Source organism: Leuresthes tenuis, unplaced genomic scaffold (assembly GCF_036924035.1).
Source record: "Leuresthes tenuis unplaced genomic scaffold, fLeuTen1.0.hap1 SCAF_16, whole genome shotgun sequence".
Lineage (NCBI taxonomy): Eukaryota > Metazoa > Chordata > Actinopteri > Atheriniformes > Atherinopsidae > Leuresthes > Leuresthes tenuis.
The window spans coordinates 18,106,407-18,127,848 of record NW_027325370.1 but is presented as its reverse complement, the minus strand read 5'-3'; the positions used below and the strand labels follow the sequence as shown (position 1 = coordinate 18,127,848).

Sequence of the window (21,442 nt, the reverse complement as noted above, 5' to 3'; positions counted from 1 at the left end):
ACCAAAGCTCGACCAAGAGTTTCCCCTTCCTCCAATGTTTGACCAAAGCTCGACCAAGAGTTTCCCCTTCCTCCAATGTTTGACCAAAGCTAGACCAAGAGTTTCTCCTTCCTCCAATGTTTGACCAAAGCTAGATCAAAAGTTTCCTCTGCTTCCAATGTTTGACCAAAGCTAGACCAACAGTTTCCCCTGCTTCAAATGTTTGACCAAAGCTCGACCAACATTTTCCCCTACTTCCAATGTTTGACCAAAGCTAGACCAACAGTTCCCCTGCTTCCAATGTTTGACCAAAGCTAGACCAACAGTTTCCCCTGCTTCCAATGTTTGACCAAAGCTAGACCAACAGTTCCCCTTGCTTCCAATGTTTGACCAAAGCTAGACCAACAGTTTCCCCTGCTTCCAATGTTTGACCAAAGCTCGACCAAGAGTTTCCCCTTCCTCCAATGTTTGACCAAAGCTAGACCAAGAGTTTCTCCTTCCTCCAATGTTTGACCAAAGCTAGACCAACAGTTTCCCATGCTTCCAATGTTTGACCAAAGCCAGACCAAATGTTTCCCCTGCTTCAAATGTTTGACCAAAGCTCGACCAACATTTTCCCCTACTTCCAATGTTTGACCAAAGCTAGACCAAGAGTTTCCCCTGCTTCCAATGTTTAGCCAGACATAGCTTTAGCTCTGTTTTTGTAGTACGCTGATGCGGTGCAGCAGTTATCCCCAAATGAATGAGAGGGCTGCTGGACCCCTCAGATTTGGGAACCCCTGCCTATTTATAGATTTAATCTTGAATCCATGCTTATCCTTGATTTAGCCATCACATCACTGGAATCTGGACTTTCTTCTTTATAATGAACTTTATTGTCAGCAGTTAATAATACAGCTCAATTTTAAAAACAAGCAAGTCATCTCATCAAATATTTTAAAAAAAATTAAAAAAAGAAGAAACAACACCCAAATACATTCAGCAGAGGAGCACAAATGCAGAAAAGCTAAATGTGAATGGCACCCATGAGGAATAGAGGAATGGTCTACATACAGTACTGAAAGGTAGCTGCAGCAGCTGCAGAAATAATCCAAACTGGGATGTGACCCGTTTGTTTTTTTTTATTTCAAAGTTGGCTACCTTACCAATATAAACTGCATAGTCCAACTGCTATGATCACAACCATAATTTATCCAAATACCTCCATTTGTTGAATAGTTTGGTTAAACACATTCTTCTTTCATGGGACACATCTGAACCTCTTTACATGATTTGAAAACACAGTGGCAGTAGTTGTTGTAGAAGTAATAAACCTTTTTTTTGTTTTTAATAGGAGTGACTTGCTATATATTTGCCCTTTACTCTCAAGAAATGGGTTCACACCATTTTAAGTTTGGCACAGATGGATGATGAAAGTTTGCGGGGAAAAATAAAAAGCGAAAGATTCAAAGAAATAATGCCTGTCAAACTACAATCCACAACAGAAAAATATGATAAAAGATACTTCTTTTATTCAGTAAAGTATCTTTATAGTTTTTCATAAATCACAACATTAAACAGCTTTTTATATACACACCACTTCAAGTCTCAAACAGTTCAAAGAAAACTTGTTACAAGAAAAACAAAAACCATGAGAGCACAGAGAGAAAACTTTGTTTATTTTAATCATGCTGGTTTATTTTGTAAAAAGAAATATTAGTATGCATTTTTTTTTATGGTCATGGAGAGAAACACGAGACTTCCTTTTGAATAAGCATGTAAGGATTTTAAGCCAGCGAAATCTCCGGGGAGACAAATTGGACCAACGCAATGAAACGTATGCATAGAAAAATGGAAAAAAAAAAAAAAGTCCAATAAATCAAGTTTCCAGAAAATGCTTTGAAATGACAACGAACACTTGGTCTTGGAATAGCTGATAATAAAGGGTTATGGTGTATTTCCCGTTAATTACTGTGTCACTATTGGTCAAAACACATCTGTGCAGCTCCTCATTTCTCAAGAATCTCTATGACAGTGGTGGAAAAAGCAAAAACACCATCAACCACGGTTGACACATTAACAGGAAATCTGCCAGATTGAAACAAACCTACAAAGGACAACTAAAAAAGGACTAGAAAGCGACAAAATTTTCTTTTTTTTAGTTTCAAGAATAAATCTGAAATGTTGAGAATACATTTTTATCCTAAGAACCCAACATACCAGAGTGTGGAGCTTTTTTGTGTTTATGCCACTCCTCCAGGATCAAACAATTTGATCAACTGTCTTACTGTATCTTGTGATGCATTCAGGTGTAACCTCAGGCACCGCTTTCTCTGTGCAGCTTAAAGGGAATGAAGCCACATCATTCAGTTTTGTGTGGTTTACCTTAAACGATTTCCGGCTCTCTTTAAAGTACTAATGTCAACCACCACATGGAGCTTGTTGTCATGACAACAGGAACAAATAAAAACAGACTTTTGAAAAGCTCCAAAGTTCCATCTTTCAGAATCTTTTCTAAAAAACGGAGTCACTAAAACCTATTCTGAAGTAAAACGTCACGAGTGAATTAACACGAGGCATTTTAGAGGCAGATTGCGGGTCTATCTGCTGATGCCGGTTTGATTTGACTTTAACCTTGAGCTGCAGAGTTTATTCTCAATGTTTCAGCTTTAAAAATGTAACTTTAGTCTTAGTATTTCAACTTTATATTCAAAATGTCGACTTTATTCATGACATTCAACTATGCACTCGAGCCAACAGTCTAACTTTATTCTAAAAATTTGAAAGAAGAAAGAATTCCTTATTTTTATCCTTCCTAATACTTATGATTTATCCTTAAAGTTATCTTTTTGACTCGGGCCCCAGGCAGAGCTCCTGTTTTTTGGAAATCAGTGTGAAAAGAACAAAGTCACACACCATCTTAGTCACTAGCTTCAAGATCTTTGCACCCAAAGCTGAGCTTTGCATCATTCTTTGTAAAAAACCAAACACCCTGTACCTTTTACATGGGGAAAAAAAAGAAAAAGCACGCCAACTCACGCGAACAATCAACATACTCAAAATGTAATCAGCGGATTACTCCTCACTTGTTGCTACAGCGTTTGATCTCTGTTCTGATGTCAAGGAGGACCAAACAACTTCCGTCAGCAACGGTGGACCCTTTATTGTGTTATATAAATAATCTGTATTACGTACCGATTTTTGATTTTCTTTGCATCTCAAATGAGGCAGAGTTTGCAAGAGTTGACGGAAACACTCCCACCCTCCTCCACTGGGAAAACAGAACAGACTCTTTACAGCGTCAGGATTTGGGTAAAGAGCAGAGCAAAAAGAGGGAGAAGAGGGTGGATGAGGATGAGGTGAGAAGACCCACGGCAGAGCTGGGGGTCAGTAACGTACGCTGACCTGTCTTGTTCAGGTGGTGGTGGGGTTGTAACGCAGGCTTCGGCCCCTGCAGGATCTCAGCTCCGGGTTCTGACTCAGGACCGGCTGTGGCTCCAGCTGGGTCTCATTTCTCTCTGTAGTACAATAGGTACATCTTCAGAGGCTCGGGCAGCGGCAGGCCCAGGATCCTCTCCCTCAGCACGTTCACGGCCGGCTGGGGTCGGAGCAGCTCGCCAGTTTCCTTCTCCTCCTCTTCCTCCTCGTGCTCTTCCTCTTCATCCTCCTCCTCCACCGGCTCCTCTTCCTCCACCAGCCCTCCTCCGGCTCCTCTCCCTGCCCTCCTGCTCCCTCTCATCTGCCGCCTCCCCTCCCTCTCTCCCGCCGCCTCCTCATCCTCCATTCGTCCCTCCTGGTTGTTGTTGCTGTCCAGGGGTGTGGGGCCAATCCCGCTGCTGGCCACCACTTGTCGGGTGGCCAACACAAGCGCGTTGCAGTGGCGTCGGTGAACTCGTCGGCGCTTGAAGCGAGGGCCGTACTTATGGAGCCCTGCCACCGCCAGCCCTCTGCCCACGCTGAAGGAGGAGCCTCGACCACGCGACTGGCCGTCTCCTCCATCTGTGGTCACTCTGAGGGTGTGACGGATGCAGATACGGGCCAGCTCCTGTAAAGTCCGCACCTCGTATTTGGCTGCAGAATTCAGAAGGATAAAACCACAGGTATTACAACCAAAGACATGGACAGCAGGAAGGCAGTGATGGAGGAACTAACAGAGACTCACGCAGTGGGGCCGTCTTGGGTTTGCCATTTGTGCTGTGTTTAGGCAGCACCAGAGGGGCAAAGGACACAGAGATGATCTTTTTAGTTTCCCAGCTGTTCAATCCAGTACGAGTGATCTTGGTCAACTGCAGACAATACAACAGAGTCAAACAAGTCACCCACTTTGAAGAAGTGTAAATATCTTCCTTTATTGGAGTTGGAGACCAACATGGACAAGACGGGCGCATAAAGCATTACGAAGACTTAAAACTTGGGTGAGATTCTCAGGCAGAGCACCAACCTTTTCCTCAAGAGGCATCACCAGGATGCCCCCCACCTTGAGCAGGTTTTTCATGTAATCCTCGTGCTCTTTCTGCACCCCGGCCCCACAGTACACCCTGTCATAGTGACGGCTTTCTGGAGGAATCTCCAGGCAGTTACCCACCACAAAGGACGGCTCACAGAACTCAAATCTGAACAGAGAGGCAGTGCCGATCAAAACAAGTAACACAGCCATGTAGAGATTCAAATGTCACCGAGATGTCTGGGGACCTACTTATCGAAGCTGTCGCTGGTTTTGATGAAGGAGTCTAACTTCTTGTAGGCGTACTCGATCACATCTGCATGCAACTCTATCCCATGGTTCACTCCAAATGGTCCTGGAAAAGTCAGAAGTTTTGAATACTGACACTAAGATGTGTTGGTAATCATACATCATATCATACAGGTGTGCTGGATGCTTGACTGACTAGTGTTAAACCAAACTGTTTTCCCCCATTTTCTCCTGCTGATGCTGCACATCAGTTTTACTGTGGGGCACCTTAGACCTTAAACATTTTAAACATTACAAACCAATCTACACTTTGAGTTATAGCTTTATGTTTGTTAGTACTGAATATAAAGCTCTTGCTCATGGGTAAAAACATACAATTTCAGTTTAATCTGAATTATGTTAATTAGATAATTGTAATTACTCCAAAACCTGTCCCCACAAACTGACCTTAAAATGTGCCTATTTTGAGAAATTCCTTGTCATATCTGACGGCACAAAACGGCAGTTTCTGAGGCTGAAATTAAGCTTCTGGCTGAGCAACAGCGGTGTGCAAAGAACAACACTGAGAGACAGAGATCTCAGAAAGCTGGCATCATCACGAGGCCACAAAAGAACAAACGATAGCATGAATTTAGATCTTAGATCAGTATCAGAGCAATCCAGAGATGTCCGTCTATGTGCTGTGGTCGAATGTAAACAGGAAGTGTGAAAACCTCATTATACCACACAATTTTAAGCGTTACAGCTATGTTATCACCTGTTAAATCCAAATAAGTGTTTGCTCGTCTTATTGTTTGTTTTTGAGCCACTACTGAGCTGATGAAGAAGAGTTTTTTCCCCCTCTTTTTGAAAAAGAAAAGAATAAAACAATCCAGACTCAAAAACAAACTAATGCATCTTGAATAGGAAAGGGAACAAGCATCTCATTTGGTAAAACTCCCCCTTGTGGTGATACATTTTTTAATTCTAGAGTCACAAAATGCACCTTTAATGGTGCTGAGCTGATTAATGTAAACAAGCACCTGCTTCAATGATGACTCTAAATGCGCCACAGCACCATACTTCCTGGTTTCCCACCATAACTTAAGCTCCGATTATCTTCCAAACAGACATTAAAGACATAAATCAGCATCCAACAATCATTATACACCTCACTAATAGGTTTGCACAAAGCTGTGTCCACATACCCAGTATGAGTCCAACCATGGTGCTGAGGTATCCGGTCCCACTGCCGAGGTTGAGGAAGGAGAGCCCAGGGTGGAGATCCAAAGCCTCCATCACCTCAGAGTAGATACACGGAGCAGACAGGTGGATGTTTCCGTGCCGCCATGCCAAGTCCTATCAACGACAAAGAGGACAAGGTGTGAATTTCTGTGGACCCCGGCTGGCCGACTCCACAGGCCTAATGATGTCACCTTGTAGGCGTTGTCCCGGTATTCATCCAGGTAATAGTCGGCCCTGTCGATGGCTCGAAAAGCCCGCTCCACCAGGTCTGAGCGGATGTAGTACGCTTCCTTCAGGTTGTCAATCAAATCGTCGTTGTCCTCACCGGCACTCACAGCTCCGCCCATCCTGACTGGAGGCACAAAACATGCACGGTGTGACTAACGGAGGTGTAGAGGACACAAAAAAACATTTTAAATGGACCAACTGCAGCGACCTTGATAATAAACACAAAGTCAACAGAAATTCTGTACATCCTGCTGTCATGAACAGATTATGAAACCCATCAAACAGACATCCAACAGTCCATGCTGGATCTTGTGTTGTATCTCACTGGGTCATTTGGTTAGTATCAATTTGGGTGTTTTGATTTTGGTTGTTTCTTCAGATCTCATTTGGGATATTTTCTGTGTTTTATGGTGAATTTGCATTTCATCGAGGGCGTTCTGTGTCTCCTTGTAGCCTTTTTCATTCAGCTTTGTTTTTGTTTTCCCCCTCTTTTTGTATGCTTCGTCTCTCTTTGTGGTATCTTTTTCGTTTTGGTTTTGAATTTTATCAGTCGTTTGGTGCCTTTTTGTTTTCTTCTGGTTGTTTTGCATCTTATTTTGGGTCATTTCTGTCTCCTTGTAGTCATTTTACCTTTCATTTAGGATGTTTTGAGTCATTTTATTCATTTTGACTAGACTTTTCTGCATCTCATTTACAAAGATTTTTGTGTCTTCATGGTCATTTTAAGTTTAATTTGGGCAGTTAAACATCTCATTTTCATGCATTTTGTGTCTCGCAGTGGTAATTTTGTATCCCATTTTAGCCATTTTGTATCATCTCAGCTGTTTAGTGACTCCTTTTAATTATTTTATTTGTTTTTAGTCTTCCTTTGGCTGTTATGCATTAAACTCTGACAATTACTTTTAATTTTGGGTTGTTCTTTAACCATTTATGGTCTTTTTTTTGGTTGCTGTGTGCCTCATTTTCCTGGTGCGAGGTAACATTCACAGGAGCATTTGCCATTTGGGCCCTTTTACTACCGATCTATGCTTTGTGTTAGAGCCTTTTGTTTGTTAGTACTGAATATAAAGCCCTTGCTTGTGGGGGGGCAATACAATCTCAAGGTATTTCTGAATTATGTAATTGAGATTTTAATTACTCAAAAACACTGAAATAACCTTTTTTGTAACTTTTGAGAAATTCCTCGTCAGATTTGACGGCACAAGACATCAGCTTCTGATTGAAAATGCACAAATGATCCTGACTCAACCAAAAGAGGATGAAATTAAACTTTTGGTTGAGCTCAGGAGCGTGTAAAGAACAACACTGAAGGACAGAGATCACAGGCTTCACGCCACCATCATGAGGCCATAAAAGAACAAAGAACTTGTGGATTTAAATACTCAGCTCCAGCCACTGAGGCCATTTTGAGCTGAACTGAATAGAAGTTATCAGGTTCCAGATCAATCAAAGAACAAACACCGTCGCTGCATCAACTCTTTTTTTTTGGGTGGGGGGGGTCAGAGAGAGCAACACCAACCAACAGAGGGCGCTGTAATTCGGTCCGGATCGTTTTAGTAGAAGAGTTCAGCAAACGCTTCCTGCAAAACACCAACATTTGAGCCTCGTAATACACCAGCTGATTCAGTGTAATAGCAACCAAGGCCAATCTATTTTTTTCCAAACATGTTTTTTTATGGGCTCAAAGGTCCGATGTGGATCTGCAGCTCCGCTCCAGCAGGTTTAATTCGGCGCAGCCTGCACGCTACCACGGCGGCTGTTTGCGCCACCCTGGTGATCCGATGTCGAGGAAACATCAAAAACCCAAAGCTCCAACCATCTAAAAGTGCCTCGGCATAAGCAACAAAAGCAACATTTAACACCTCTAACAGGCTGCCATGTAGCTGCAAGGTCAGCTGAAACAGAGGCAGCCGCTTTTCTCGCCTCGCTGGAGAAGAAACATCGACAGAAACCCGCTCGCTGCAGCGGGTGTAGAAACATCCACCAGCCGCCGCCGCGCCTCCACAGCCCGCTTTATACCTGCTGGAAACGACGACTAGTTTCCTCCGGTTCTACGGCTCTCCTTCTGTTCAGCCTTTTGTTGTTGGGGAGATCCAGTCAACACACCACTGCTGGATGTAAACATTTGACCATCTGACGCGCTGACGTCAGACGTTACGCACGCAGAATGCCGGTCAGTGGAGGATGGCCTACTTTCAGCAACCAAGACACTGATATCGAGCTAAAATCTGAATAAATACCACGCTGACCATCAAACATCGCCTTAACGACGGATTAGGGGCCTTTCCTCAGGTATGTGCGCCTTAATGAAATTACCACGTGACTCAGCCAGTGGCAGCTGATCTTCTTGCCTTAGTTTATCTTTAACCTCAGCTTCTGTGCTCTGATTGGCTTGGAAAACCAACTGCTGTCAGCTTGAATTAGTCTGTAATTAATGATTTAATTGGATAAGGGGTTTCCCTGCTCTGTGAGCTCTCACAGTGACCTGCACTCATTCGAAGGTTAACCTCTGACCTCTGGAACTGTCCAGGAGCCATTAAAAGTCACTTTGAAATTCCTTATAAAGGAAAAAAAATGGATGGATGGACTGTATATTACTATGTGAAATGAAGCTAAAGAGACAAAACATGAAATATCTTGGTTTCAAGTAGATGTAAGAATCACTGCATTTTATCTGATTTGAAGTTGAAGTTTAAATTCTTTTTATGATGTGGTTGTTAATTCATGTAGTTTGAAATTGCAAAGAGCACAAAAGATACAAATTAGTTAAAATAAGACACAGAATGACTGGAAAAAGAAACCCAAAATACAGAGAAATACACTCAAAATAACCACAAAGTTATTCAAAACTGATTATTTTTCATTTCCTCTCAGTTTGGGTGTCTTGGACCTCTGCAGGAGACATGTAGACTTTGTTAATTATTCCTTCTTGCGACATTTTACGTTTGCAGCTATAACAATATAAGCCATAGCTAAAGTTAATATGATCTCTCATTTATCTAGCAAGGGATTATCATAGGTGAGGATAAGTTTCCTTCTCTCTTTTTTAATCAGTTTATTTAAGCAGGAAAAACCCCATAGAGACACAAATCTATTTGTTTAGGAGAGTGCTGGCAAAGACGGCAAACACTCAGTTAACACAACACATCCAGACATTTTTGACAAAAAATGTCACATCAAACTGAACATGTCAATAAATAAAATAAATAATGGTGACCTTCCAAGAAATGAACACACAGCGGTTTCTCATTTTGGCTTCACTACAGGTGCAGAGAAGGAAAACGAGAAAAAAAGAGACCGAGATATGTAGCGTATATAGTTTGTCATATTTTCTTCTATATTGTAAAAAAGTGTTCCCGTGGCTCACTTTGCCCCATGTTAGGGGTAAATTGAGCTGTCTAGGGGTGAACTGACCATTAAACTGAATCTAAATCGAATCCATGAGAAATTCTAAAGATAGCTTGCCTCTTTTAACAACTAATCAATTAACTAATTTAGCCTTTTTGTTGTACATATTAATGTGTCTTTAATTAAAGAAAACTTAACATAAAACGTATTAAAATATTCCACTAAAGCTGTGCTTTTCCCCAAAACAGAATGTTTGCTGAAGATCTGATTAAGATACTGATTTAGAATGAGTAAAGAAATGTCACTGAAACTAATAAACATTTTAGTCCTTTTTTAATTTTTACTTTTGGCACCCTGCAAACAAACAAAAAGCTTCATCTTTTTCAGTAATGACTCATCACTTCCTCCTTGAAGTTTGACTCTCTTTGCTCCACAGCTGGTATTTTGGAAGAAAAAAAAAACAAAACAAAAACAATGTAGCTTACCTTCCATCCATAGTCATCCACTTATCCGAAGTTGGGTCGCGGAGGCAATGGGTTCAGGAGGGAAACCCAGACATACCTCTCCCCAGCGACACTCTCCAGCTAATCCTTGGGGATCTTGAGGCATTTCCAGACCAGATGGCTCATACAATCTCTCCAGTGAGTTCTGGGTTTGCCCCGCAGCCTCCTTTAAGTAGGATGTGCCCAGAAAACCTCCAAAAGGAGGCGACCAGGAGGCATCCTAACCAGATGCACAAACCACCCCAGCTGACTCCTTTCGATGCGGAGGAGCAGCAGCGGCTCTACTCTGAGTTCCCTCCAAATGGCTGAACTCCTCACCCCATATTCTAAGGCTGAGCCCAGACACCCTCTGAAGGAAACCCATTTCAGGCACTTGTATCTGTGATCTCATTCTTTGGATCACTACCAAACCCACTACCTAGATGAGGGTTGGAACAAAGATGGACCTGTAAATTGAAAGCTTTGCCTTCCAGCTTAGCTCCCTCTTCACCCCAACAGACCAGCGCAGCGCCCTCATTACTGCTGACGAAGCCCCAATCTGTCTATCCATCTCTCGCGCTAACCTGCCATCGCTCATGAACAAGATACCCAGATGCTTAAACTCTTCCACCTGAGGCAGGGACTTTTTCAGGTTGAGAACCATGACCTCAGATTTTGGAAGAGCTGACTTTCATCCCGGCCACTTCAACTAGAAAAACTATAGAAAAGTGTTCAAGAGTTGTAAAAATACTTACTGGATAAGTACTGAATATTTGTTGGCCCTGTGGCGGAGTGGCGACCCATCCTGCTGCTGGGATAGGCTCCAGCCTGCCACAGGATCCTGAAATGGATCAAGCTGGTACAGAAAATGGATGGATGAATGTTTGTTTGTGAGTTTACACAAATATCCACCAGATGTCAGCGCTGCTCAAATAAAAAAGAACAGCACCTGACAGCAAAACAACGCCCCCCATTTTGTTCACAATTGAGAGAAACAGCCTGTGTTACTCTACAAAAACTCAACTTTCGAAAACAGCAACAAACGCAATTAATCTGTTACTTAAAATCAACCTAATTATTTGCCAAAATAGATTTATAAAAACAAGACCAAAAGATCCTCGAGATATTTACAGATTTATCTTGAAGCTCGTGGCCAAGTTCAGTGTTTGATTTAAAACGAGACGATCTGACGTAAAATAGTCTCAGGAGAAGAAATAAGACATTTTTTACAGTGCATGTGACTGCATATACCAGATCATACACACTTTAAATGCTGATTAATTTCTTATATTCTCTCCCTAAATGTTTTTGCATTAACTTTTACAGCTGATTTAAGGTAAGTCCTCACTGATAATGTCTAAAACTCCAAATATTACATTCACATTGCACTAACTTGCATTATTTTCCTACCTAAAACCAAGTTTTCACACAGAAATCATTGGTTTCCATTGTGGATGTCTGCTTTTTGTTAAACAACAAAAAGAAAACTTATTTAAGTGCTGATGGTTTCAGCCATTAGACCTAATTTTTGTTCCCATACGGAGATAAAGTCCCACAATGGGAATGTGGAACAACATGAGGAATACAACTCACGTTGCAACTATAAATGTGTGCAACTAAATGTGTGACCCATTTCTAACCGTCACCTGTACACGATTCTAACCTGAAACCAAGTCCCAGTATGTTAGTTTAGATTCTGAGGACCAGTCAGTCAAAAACTGTAGAAATGATGATCAGGCCTCACAAAGACAGACAGATAAACAAAGACTTATATATCTCTTTGCAAATATGTTGCTCCAGCCCTCATTACTTTGTATATTACTTCAAGCAACTAGACTTTTTTTGTTTATTTCCGTCCAGTCCTTGTACCATTTTTAGAGGGATATGTTTTTTTTTAATGAAACTTTGTTACTAGCAGCCTATCACAAAGACACTTAGTTTCTTCCCATTTCTTTAGTTGCATCTTTTAAAAACTCCAAAGATAACGCAGTCTGACAGACAGAAAATAGTATTTTTGCACCAAAAAGGTGATTCCCAAAGAGCTATTAGCTGAAAACTAATGCTCTAGTAATAATCTCAGCATGGTGTGCAGTGTGTCCTTAAAACATTTGAGGAAACTGGACAAGTGGAGGAAGAAGAAGTGTCAGGTCTAAAAAACTATCTACAGCAGATGAACAGTATCTGAAAGTGATGTCCTTAAGAAAGAGGAAATAATCCAGCAAAGACCTGACACAGGACCTGAGAGATGCATCTGGACCTTCAGCTGATCCATCTACTGTTGGCCCAAGCCTCATCAGAAATGGTCTCCATGGAAGGGTGGCTGTCAAGAAGCCATTCTTAAGGAAGGGAAACAGGGAGAAAAGGCTGAGCTATGCCAAATGACTCAAGAAATGGACTGAAAATCAGTGGCAGCAGGTCTTATGGAGGGATGAATCCTCCCCAGAGCCTGAACCTCAACATTACTGAAGCAGTGTGGGATCATTCTGACAGAGAACAGAACAAATGGCAGCCAACATCCAAGGAAGAGCTTTGGGATGTCCTTCAAGAAGCCTGGAGAACTATTCCTGAAGACTACTTAAAGAAAAGACAGAAAGGGTTCAGGCTGTGTTGGAGAATGAAGGTGCTCAGACCAAATATTGACTTTTAAACTTATAATAACTGTTCAAACTCAGTTTTTGCTTCATATATTCTATTTCTATTTATGTTTGCACTAATTTTAATACATTTATCCACTGATTTCCTACTTTTTTTCCTAGCAACATCAATGAGCAACAGAAATGAAGGGTGATTAAAGACTTCCGTACAGACTTTTGCACTCTCTAGCTTCCTAATGCTAAACTCTCTTCTTAACACTGACCTACACCAGATCTCAACCTGAAAGTATTATTAAGTCTCAAAGCAAAGATCAGCTGTGGTCAAAACTCAATTGTCCACACAAACACACACTACAAAGCACACACACATATACATGCTGAAACAACAGAGTGCTTTTGTCTATGAGTCTTTATTTGTATTTTTCATAGAGAACATTTAAAATGGTTCATAATAACTGACATCACTTCTCTGCTTTGTAACACTGACACAGGAACAGGGGAACATGTATACAAGTACACAAACACACAGTCACAAACTCGGCCCATCTACAGTGTTGTACCACCCCCCACCCCCCAAAAAAAAGATTAACAAAAACATGAGACCCCAAGGACGCACAGCCAAGGCCTGTCCCACTTTACAAAACGGAGCATTAGCAAAGGAACCTCATCTACAAAAGTAACAAAAATCACCATACAATCTATTGTTGTGGAAGTGCTTGTCATACTGGAAGTTTTGTACTATTTTTTTTAAAAGGATTTCAACGTCGGTGCCTAGAAAATCACCAATAAAAATAGCTCATCTCTGTAAAAATGTGCTAGCAGGACAACCCTTGGCTGTGGATTTTTTTTTTCTCTTTGTCACAAACTATTTTTTCTTTTTTTTTTTTCATTTTAAAACGATTTTTAACTTCAATACAACAACAATAACACTGTTTCTTCTTAATACAAATATGTACAGAGACTTCCACTTGTTTTAAAATAATGCCCTGCACACTGATGCATTATCTAAGGATGAATGATGATGATGATCTTCAGATTCCTTCACAGAAACTGTCCGTGCAGTTTGGTACCTGAATTGACAGAATGTGATCACAGTTTCTTTAGCCAAACAAAAGCTTCTTGTTTTGTATGTCCTCTGTAACAGAACGGTCTCTGAAAGTAAGACATCGAGATCCAGACCGATAGTTTCAGCCGTTTTTGAACCAGGTGTAAACATACCGTATGTTGACATGAGTGGAGTGAGAAAGGCACACATGATGAGACCACACATCTGAGAACTACAGCGGGGAAGCGGGTAGAGATGGGTTCTTTTGGTTTTTTTGGTCAGCTTGATGAAAAAGTCCCACTCAGATCCTTCTTTTTGCTTTCGACAGGCGAAGGCAAACCCCCCCCCCCCCCCCCCCCGCCCACATCCCCGCAACTCACATTTGGAATTTGGTGCGGATTGGCTTCCCTGAAAGTTTCATCCCGTTTGAGTAAAAGCTCATCCCAGCTGCTTTAGGGAGACTGAGCCCTGTCCAGTTTAAATGCTCCTTTGCTGTTAAAGAGTAATAAATCTCGCCCCATCACTCAGTACTTTTATGTAAATAAGAAAACATACAGTGCGTGGGCGCAGAATCAACCGTGGGCTGCGTTTGCTTTCTTAGCCGACATTTTTTTCTGAAAAATGCTCTGCTTTCATGGCCTCAGTGTTATTCATTTACATACCTCAGTAGACAATTTCATCAAGCAGTTTAAAAGGGGTCATGCCATATCAAATAGGTTAGGAGAATATTCACAGTCTTAACACTCTCGGGTAGTATTCTCGTGCATTTCAAGAGGAAGAATACACTACTTTGTTAACCAAATGCATCCAAACTATCTTTCCTGAGGAAAGGTTACACAAGACATGAAGAAGAAGGGGGGGCTGAGTGATGGAGGGCTGGTTGAGGGGGTAAAAAGTCATAAAAAGCTTTTGACATTCTTTTGAGTGACATACACATATTTATGCAACAAACGCCTCCTCCTAAAACAAAGGGGAGATTGTGTATCCCGGCAAATCAATTTCCCACTCCCACACACTCATCTCATTTCACACGAGGCCTTGATCCAGCCGCTGCTTGCGCCTCTAGCCTCAGCTAACTGGCCGACCTATGGCATTGCTCTATTCTGCTTCAGCAGCTGCCCCCCGGTCACCTGAGAACCAAACTCTGCCTCCTGTCAATCTCTTTTGGTTTTACGTCTGGAAAAGAAAGTCTCGCTTCCTTTATTTAGTACATGTTTGAACCCTCAGATGTCTCGATCCGACGTGAGCTTGTTTAAAAATGCGAACGGCGACAAACAGGAGGGACTCGCTATTGCCCCGAGATCTATCTAGGAGGGTTTGCACAGGTCTACGCTCAAATGCTGGCATTTTCAACAGTTATTTAGAAAGTGCACAAAGGAGTTTCATTCTACATTGGCTAAGAGCACATTTACAACATGCCTTTGACATCAGAGTTACACACGGGTATCGTACTCTACACCACACCATTTTCCACACATCACTCAAAGGCAGGTTACACTAAACTCTCCTACGTGTTTGTTTCGACATTAAAGAGCTCGCAGCGAGCAGGCCTTTACCATCAATGATACACCGTAATAAACTGCACAATGTCGCTATGTGCAGAACATTATTCAGAGGCATCATCATCTTTTTTTTTTTCTTAACTACACATGAACTCACATGACACTTAGGAACAAAGATCCAACCATCTAGTTTAAAAACTGACAGCCATTTCTCAGATTCAGCCGGAGAAAACACACAGTTTTTGACATTTTAAGATTAAAGACAAGTGAGGGAAAAGAGGGGGAACAGAAAGGAAATCTATGGGAGTATTTCCACAGTACTGTTACTGTATTATCAACAACACCAACTTCGCCTTCAGCTTGACTGAACGGTATGTTTAAAGCCACAGTTGAGCAGGTCTTAGTGATATTGAATAAGGTGTAACTGCCTCCTAATCAAAACGCCTTCACGTCTCCTCTGAACAGCCAGTGATCCTTTGATAAGGTAATACAAGAGAAGAAGAGCAAGTCAACAATTACACTGGAAAAATATATGTATGTTTATATTCATATATATATAGCATCTTTAAAATCTATTTGTACAGAATGTATATATAGTGTACTTATGGCCATCTTGGCAGAGAAATAAAGGCATCTGAAACAATCGCCACTCTCTTGATGCCGTGGTCGTCTCGGGACCAGACATTATTACATTGCAGAGATGCAAAGAATCAGGAAAAAAAGTAAGTTCTCCTCTGTTTTTTTTCCGTTTTGTTTTGTTTTTCATCCTCAGTGGCACTTTGTGCATCAAAAAAATTAAAATCTAGAGTAAGGCTACAAGGGTGTGTATGTTTATCTGATAGAAGGTTGTTAAAGGAGGCCATCTTATTGTATCCTCGAGGGCTGGATATGTCACCGTGTGTGTGTTTTAGACCCATATGTCCAGACTAAAACACTGCTGGAACAGAGCTTTACATGCACCACTGTACTGAAGAAGATCTCAGAGTACATCACAGAGGTTTTGGGTGAGCCAGTGCTGGCCGCTACAAAGCGCTTGGGAGAGGTAAAACTTTTCTAACAATGCTTGCTTGTTTTTTTCCTTTTTCAAAATTTTTGTTTTCACCTGACAAAAGCGAACACACAGAGACCGGATAGCAACAGAACGGTGAGTGCCTTCGTTGGGTTATTTTACAATCAGCTGCTGGTATGTCTAAGTATACGCCTAAACAATCAAACAGTATGTGTATTGATTTTGCTTCTTTATTTAGATATTAGCAATGGATTCTTAAGACTACTCAGACTCAACCGTCACATCACGCACATAAATAACAAAATAAATATACAGCCATATCAGTCGATTTCTTTCATATTAAATAAATAATAAATACATATTTGCTTTTTTTTCCTCTCAGCAGTGGGTGTTTTTTTAGTCTAGCAGTAACAGAAGAAACACAAACAAAAGGGAGGAAAACAAAAAACAACTCAAAAAATACCTTTTTGTTGTAAAATTATCAAAAAACTTGAAGTGTTATAAAACATCTGCACTTAAAAAGGTTTTTGTTTTTTTTCAAAAAGTACTCCAAAACAAAATATGCCTCGTCAGTTATCATATAGATTCTTAAAATATTGATGCAGGACATCTGCAAATTGGTTATCAGTAAAGATGCATTCTTTTTTTTTTTTTTTTTCTTCAGTTTTACAAACAAAAGTTAATAAATAGATTGCTTCAAATAAATAAACCTCAATAACATAAATGGCAATAAGTTACAATTTAAAGGTTCACAACTTTAAATAATTCATTTATAACAATAATTATTGTACCACAAAACTATTCATTGAAATGAAGTGCAATTCCTATGTTGATAAATACCATTGATATGACTAACTGAATTTGAAATGTGTGCACACTATTACTATCATTTCAGTTTAAAAAAAGGGAGGGAAAGGGTTAATCTGCGGCTTTTTGAAACTCGATATCCACTTCCGGCTGTTCTGCCTCTTCATGTTGCTCGCAGATTGAATTTTTTCTCCACGACGACGTCTTTGCTGCAGTAATACCACAAAGCAAACACACACATTCAGTCTAGTGCATGCTTCGTATTGCTGAGGTGTGTGTGGTGGAGAACAGAGCTTTGCAGAGCTGGTGAACGTACACGCTCGCCACGGTGAATGCTACGGCACAGCAGCGAGAGTCCTCTCGTCCTTCCCGTTTCCAGCGATCCCGCCTTCCTCTGTATTTCAAATTAACTGAGGCGCGAAAACTAATCCACCCGCGCAACGGTGAAACCCTCTCCAAAAACAGATGAGGACACAAAAGAGACAACAGGTAAACGTACAGCACGTCAAAAAAAAAACCCAGATTGAGTTTCTAGTAACATTATTCTTCTTTTCCATCCACTCTGACTGAAGGGTCTGTTTCATCTGAATCCCAGCAGCAGCATGGTGTAGATTTTGGTCCGCGTCACTTTTCTTCAACAGAGTTCCCTGGGTTTGATTTTTTTTTAAGTTGCCGTTTATTTAAATAACCTGAATTCCCTTTTTTTGTTTTGAATCATATTTCCATATATTGTATTACAGCATCTCTCCTCCATCTCTTCGTCCCTCCATCTTCACCTCCGTCAAGCCTTCCAGCTTCCAGACAGCTTGGGTTTTCCCCCTTTGTACGCACGTCGAGCCTCAGACTTTGATGCCCTTCACAGCTTTGTTGATGCTCTCCAGCAGAGCCTTGTTCTCTGGGCTCTGGAAGCAGTCCTTGTTGGTGTACATGTCGGTCAAGGTGCTCACGTAGCTGTCGAAGTTCTGCTCAGTGATGGGCTCCTGCTGTGGTGCAAATGACAACCAGTCTCAAATTTGAGGAGCAGGCTAAAGGAAGAGCCACGCGCTTTTCAACGCCTTTGATTCACCTAAACATGAATGCATTTAAAAAGAAAAACACTCACCATGTGCGGCAAGCGGATATTAGCGAGGCTGCGGATGAGGGCGCGGCTCAGACCGGAGAGCTCCATGAAGAGAGCCTCGTTCTGCTCCTCGATCATCTTGTTCTCGTGCTCGATGCTCTTCAGGTTCTTCTCCATGGAGGAGATCTAGAACACACAGGTAAAGGGTTAAACAATAGCACCACTTTGGGCTTAAAGGTGCCATTTATCTGCAACAAGAAAATAATGTTTGATCTGTTTTATGCCAAGAAAAAAAGACAATACAATACTGTAGAGATTGCAGACTGAGCCCCACTTATACCATCCTATTGCTGGTCAATCTAAGTTAAAGTAACACAAGAGAACTTGGCAGTTTTTTTGCAGTTAGGCTCTCCTTACAGTTCTGGGATGTAACACTACAGTCATAAAAAAAGAAATCTCCACGAAAGCCCTGCACACGTACACCCATAATGCACGGAAGCAAAATTGTGTGGTGTGTGTTTCAGACCCGGAAATGTGCATGTTTAAAGTCAATATACTTCAAAACCAGTCAAAAGCACAAGTTTACAGACTTCTCAATTGTTGCTTGAAGACTCAAAGGTGGATTAATTCACTACTAATTAAACTACAAAAAAAGAAGAAGCATTTTCCCCCTAAAATCTCAACAGAGTTTGTCCAGATACCAAAACCACAAAGCAGTGGTGACTCAGATCAGACTGCAAACTAATCTTCTGCAAGATCGCATCCAGAACGCGTGAATGAGCAATTATCCCTCTGTACACATTCTTCACATGTGGATCCAGTTAACTGGAATTAAGATGTGTACTATGCACCTAATTAGCAGGATTTCCATCAATGTATTTTAAGTAAAAGGTCAATGGAAACAGTAAAAAATTTCACAAATGCCATAAAAAATGTATACACTCACTTTAGGTGTTTTTTTTTTTTTAAAGAAGACTTTATGCAAATTAGGGGGACTGGAGACTCATTAAAATCCATTTTTTTCCGTCTGTGCAGGCAAACACTAAACTTACTTGACTGACTGGAGTTTTCCCATATTTTATATATCCCAGATTATTATGATCATCCCAGATATTCCCTGCGATTAAAATAATTTCTAAAGCAGAGCTGTCTCCATTTTCCTTTCATGGATGTCCACCATAGCTGTTGTTTTTTTTTTCTCCTTGAAGTTTGTTTCCAATTAGGGCAACTATTTCTTCTACTGAATCGCAACCCCGATCCACTTAGCCTCTACTGCCATCCTCTGATGACACTATGCAACCTAGTTTATTCACTTGAAACCAGTCAATGAAAAAAAATACGTTTGTGAGCATGTTTTAAGTTGTTGGAGCTGAATATGGACAAGGTTTTAGCCTTTTCATGTGATTTCTTGATGATTACAAATGCAAATGCAAGTAATCATTGTAAGTGAGTCATTGTAACTTATTAATCACATTAAGCACTGTGTAAAAGAAGCAGATACACAAAGGGACTAAACACTCTAAGAACATGAACAGCAGCAGAAAAACTCTTAAGTGTACTTAATAAAGCAATAGTTAAGAAAATATATCATGGCATGGCTCAGGTTACATTACTGAAAATTCCATTTCGGACAATAATTTTGATTTTGTAGAACGTACTTGCACTTCAGTTCCCAAGACATGAATTAAACAACAATTAAAACACACCTGAGTCTGCAGGTTGACCATGTCAGCCTCCATTTCATTGTTGGATTCATTGAGGTCGTTAATCTCTTTGTTGAGCTGCTTGATGTCCTCATCGTTGTCCAAAACTAAAACATTAGAATAAAAAAAGGAAAACATGCTTGGTGAGTTCACTGACTTTTGCTATTCTGTATGTTTTTTTCTTAATTTTTTAAGGGGTATAGCCTTCATCTTTATCTTGTATATACCTGATCTTACTTCATTGCTATTTACCCTACTTTAAGAAAAGCGTATTTCATTATAGATACAAATTTAGTCATTTATGGATTTATTTTTATTTATTATGTTAAGAAATGTATAAATTAAAGGATCTTTAAGCAAAAGTTGGGTTTTTCCACACAACATATGCACTGTTTATGGATAAATACAGCATATCTTACCATCAGTTGCTCTGAACTTGGTGCTCAGGTAGTCCTCTGTGGGGAACTTGGCCTTTTTCTTGGCATACAAGGCTCTAGGGCATCCTGAGAGGCTGATGGCACAGGTAACAAATGAGGTCACTGGATGGTTCTTAATATCTCTTGAATAATTGATCAAATTTAAAACTATATCTTAATCCTGTATATATAACACATCATTTGTAGTGGCGCAAAAGTTAATTTGGCTGTTAGCGCTTGCTACTAGCGGGCAGTTAGCACAGACTACCAAAAGGGTTGGAAATAACTCACCTGACTTTATAAAAATATTATTCCCAATAAACCTCACTCTAATTATGTGCTGTATTATGTGCTATTTTAAAAAAATACACAAACAAGGGATGTATAAAACATCAAGTGATCTGGTCAATACACTCTTTAACTTAGCTAGCTAGCCAAAGAATCAGCCGTTTTCTTTGGCTCAAGCCTTAAATCTGAACAAGTCATCGTCTCCTGGCACTAGCTTCATGTTTAACTCACAAAACACAAAATTTCTCATCTAATCTTTGACAAAAAGGCAAAAAATAGTTCCAAAACATGATTAGCAGAATACATTTAACTGTTAAGCAAGATGTAGCAGGAAGTTGGCTTAAAATGAAGACTTGAAACAGCTGCCCTTGCTCAGTCTAAAATTAAAAAATACACGTCGCTATATGCGCATACTAATTAAATTCTATCCTCTCCGCTTTTTCAATACACAAACAGGAAAAAATAAAATTAAAATTAATAAAATTTTCAAGAAAAATGCGTCTTTTTTAAGATAATGTATAACCACAGCTAATTAAAATTCAGTCTGCCAAATTGATAAACTTGAAGCTACCGTTTAAAGGCCTGCATTCATATTCTTTTAAACTTTGAACTGGATCTTTTTGTTGTTTTCGGCACCTCCAGTCTTTAAAAATAAGTTTCTGTTGCCTAAAATTTCTTAGTTCTAACACTTAGTTCTAACACTTTACTTAAAGAGCACTAGTGTTTCCTAGAGAACTAGTGTTTAGGATTTAGTGGCATCTAAGGGTGAAGTTGCAGATGGCCATAAAGTGTTTACAGAAAGAGTTTTGTGTGTCTGCTTATACCACATGAGCAAGGAAAGGGATGCTACCATTTATGAATATAAATAGCCAATGCAAAGTTCACAGAAACACTAACTAAAACATAATTATGTATGTTTTACTGCATTTCTGCCAGGAGATCCTTCTAAACTTTGAGCATTGGACACAAAATCAACGTATCAATTTTGTTTGTCTCTTTCTGTAAGAAAATGAACAAGATTTACAATGATATTGAACTAGTTCTTTAAATAAAAGGTATTGTAATGTTTTTCACAGGAAATAATC

At 40.3% G+C, this 21,442-nt stretch overlaps 3 protein-coding genes across 7 annotated transcripts in view; all 3 read right to left on the bottom strand.

Annotated features, from left to right (window-relative positions):
* Positions 1-21,442, bottom strand: part of tmed4 (transmembrane p24 trafficking protein 4) — a 260,820-nt gene that overhangs the window by 66,337 nt on the left and 173,041 nt on the right. The window lies entirely within an intron of this gene.
* On the bottom strand, positions 1,469-8,244 carry LOC140272486 (protein-L-isoaspartate O-methyltransferase domain-containing protein 2). The gene is made up of 7 exons (XM_072367964.1): positions 8,123-8,244; positions 6,067-6,227; positions 5,839-5,989; positions 4,655-4,757; positions 4,400-4,571; positions 4,121-4,244; positions 1,469-4,029 (listed from the first exon to the last, which is right to left on the bottom strand). Exons 2-7 carry the CDS (start codon positions 6,220-6,222, stop codon positions 3,467-3,469), a joined length of 1,269 nt encoding a protein of 422 aa, XP_072224065.1. The 5' UTR covers positions 6,223-6,227; positions 8,123-8,244; the 3' UTR covers positions 1,469-3,466.
* myt1b (myelin transcription factor 1b) overlaps positions 12,921-21,442 on the bottom strand; it is a 135,270-nt gene continuing 126,748 nt past the window's right edge. For all 5 annotated transcript variants that reach the window (XM_072367956.1, XM_072367957.1, XM_072367959.1 and 2 more), the window contains 4 exons: positions 20,073-20,164; positions 19,657-19,760; positions 17,993-18,136; positions 12,921-17,873 (listed from right to left, as the gene is read on the bottom strand). In XM_072367956.1, the coding sequence (XP_072224057.1) occupies positions 17,730-17,873; positions 17,993-18,136; positions 19,657-19,760; positions 20,073-20,164 (484 nt within the window). In that variant the 3' untranslated portion in view covers positions 12,921-17,729. The remainder of the gene's footprint in view (positions 17,874-17,992; positions 18,137-19,656; positions 19,761-20,072; positions 20,165-21,442) is intronic.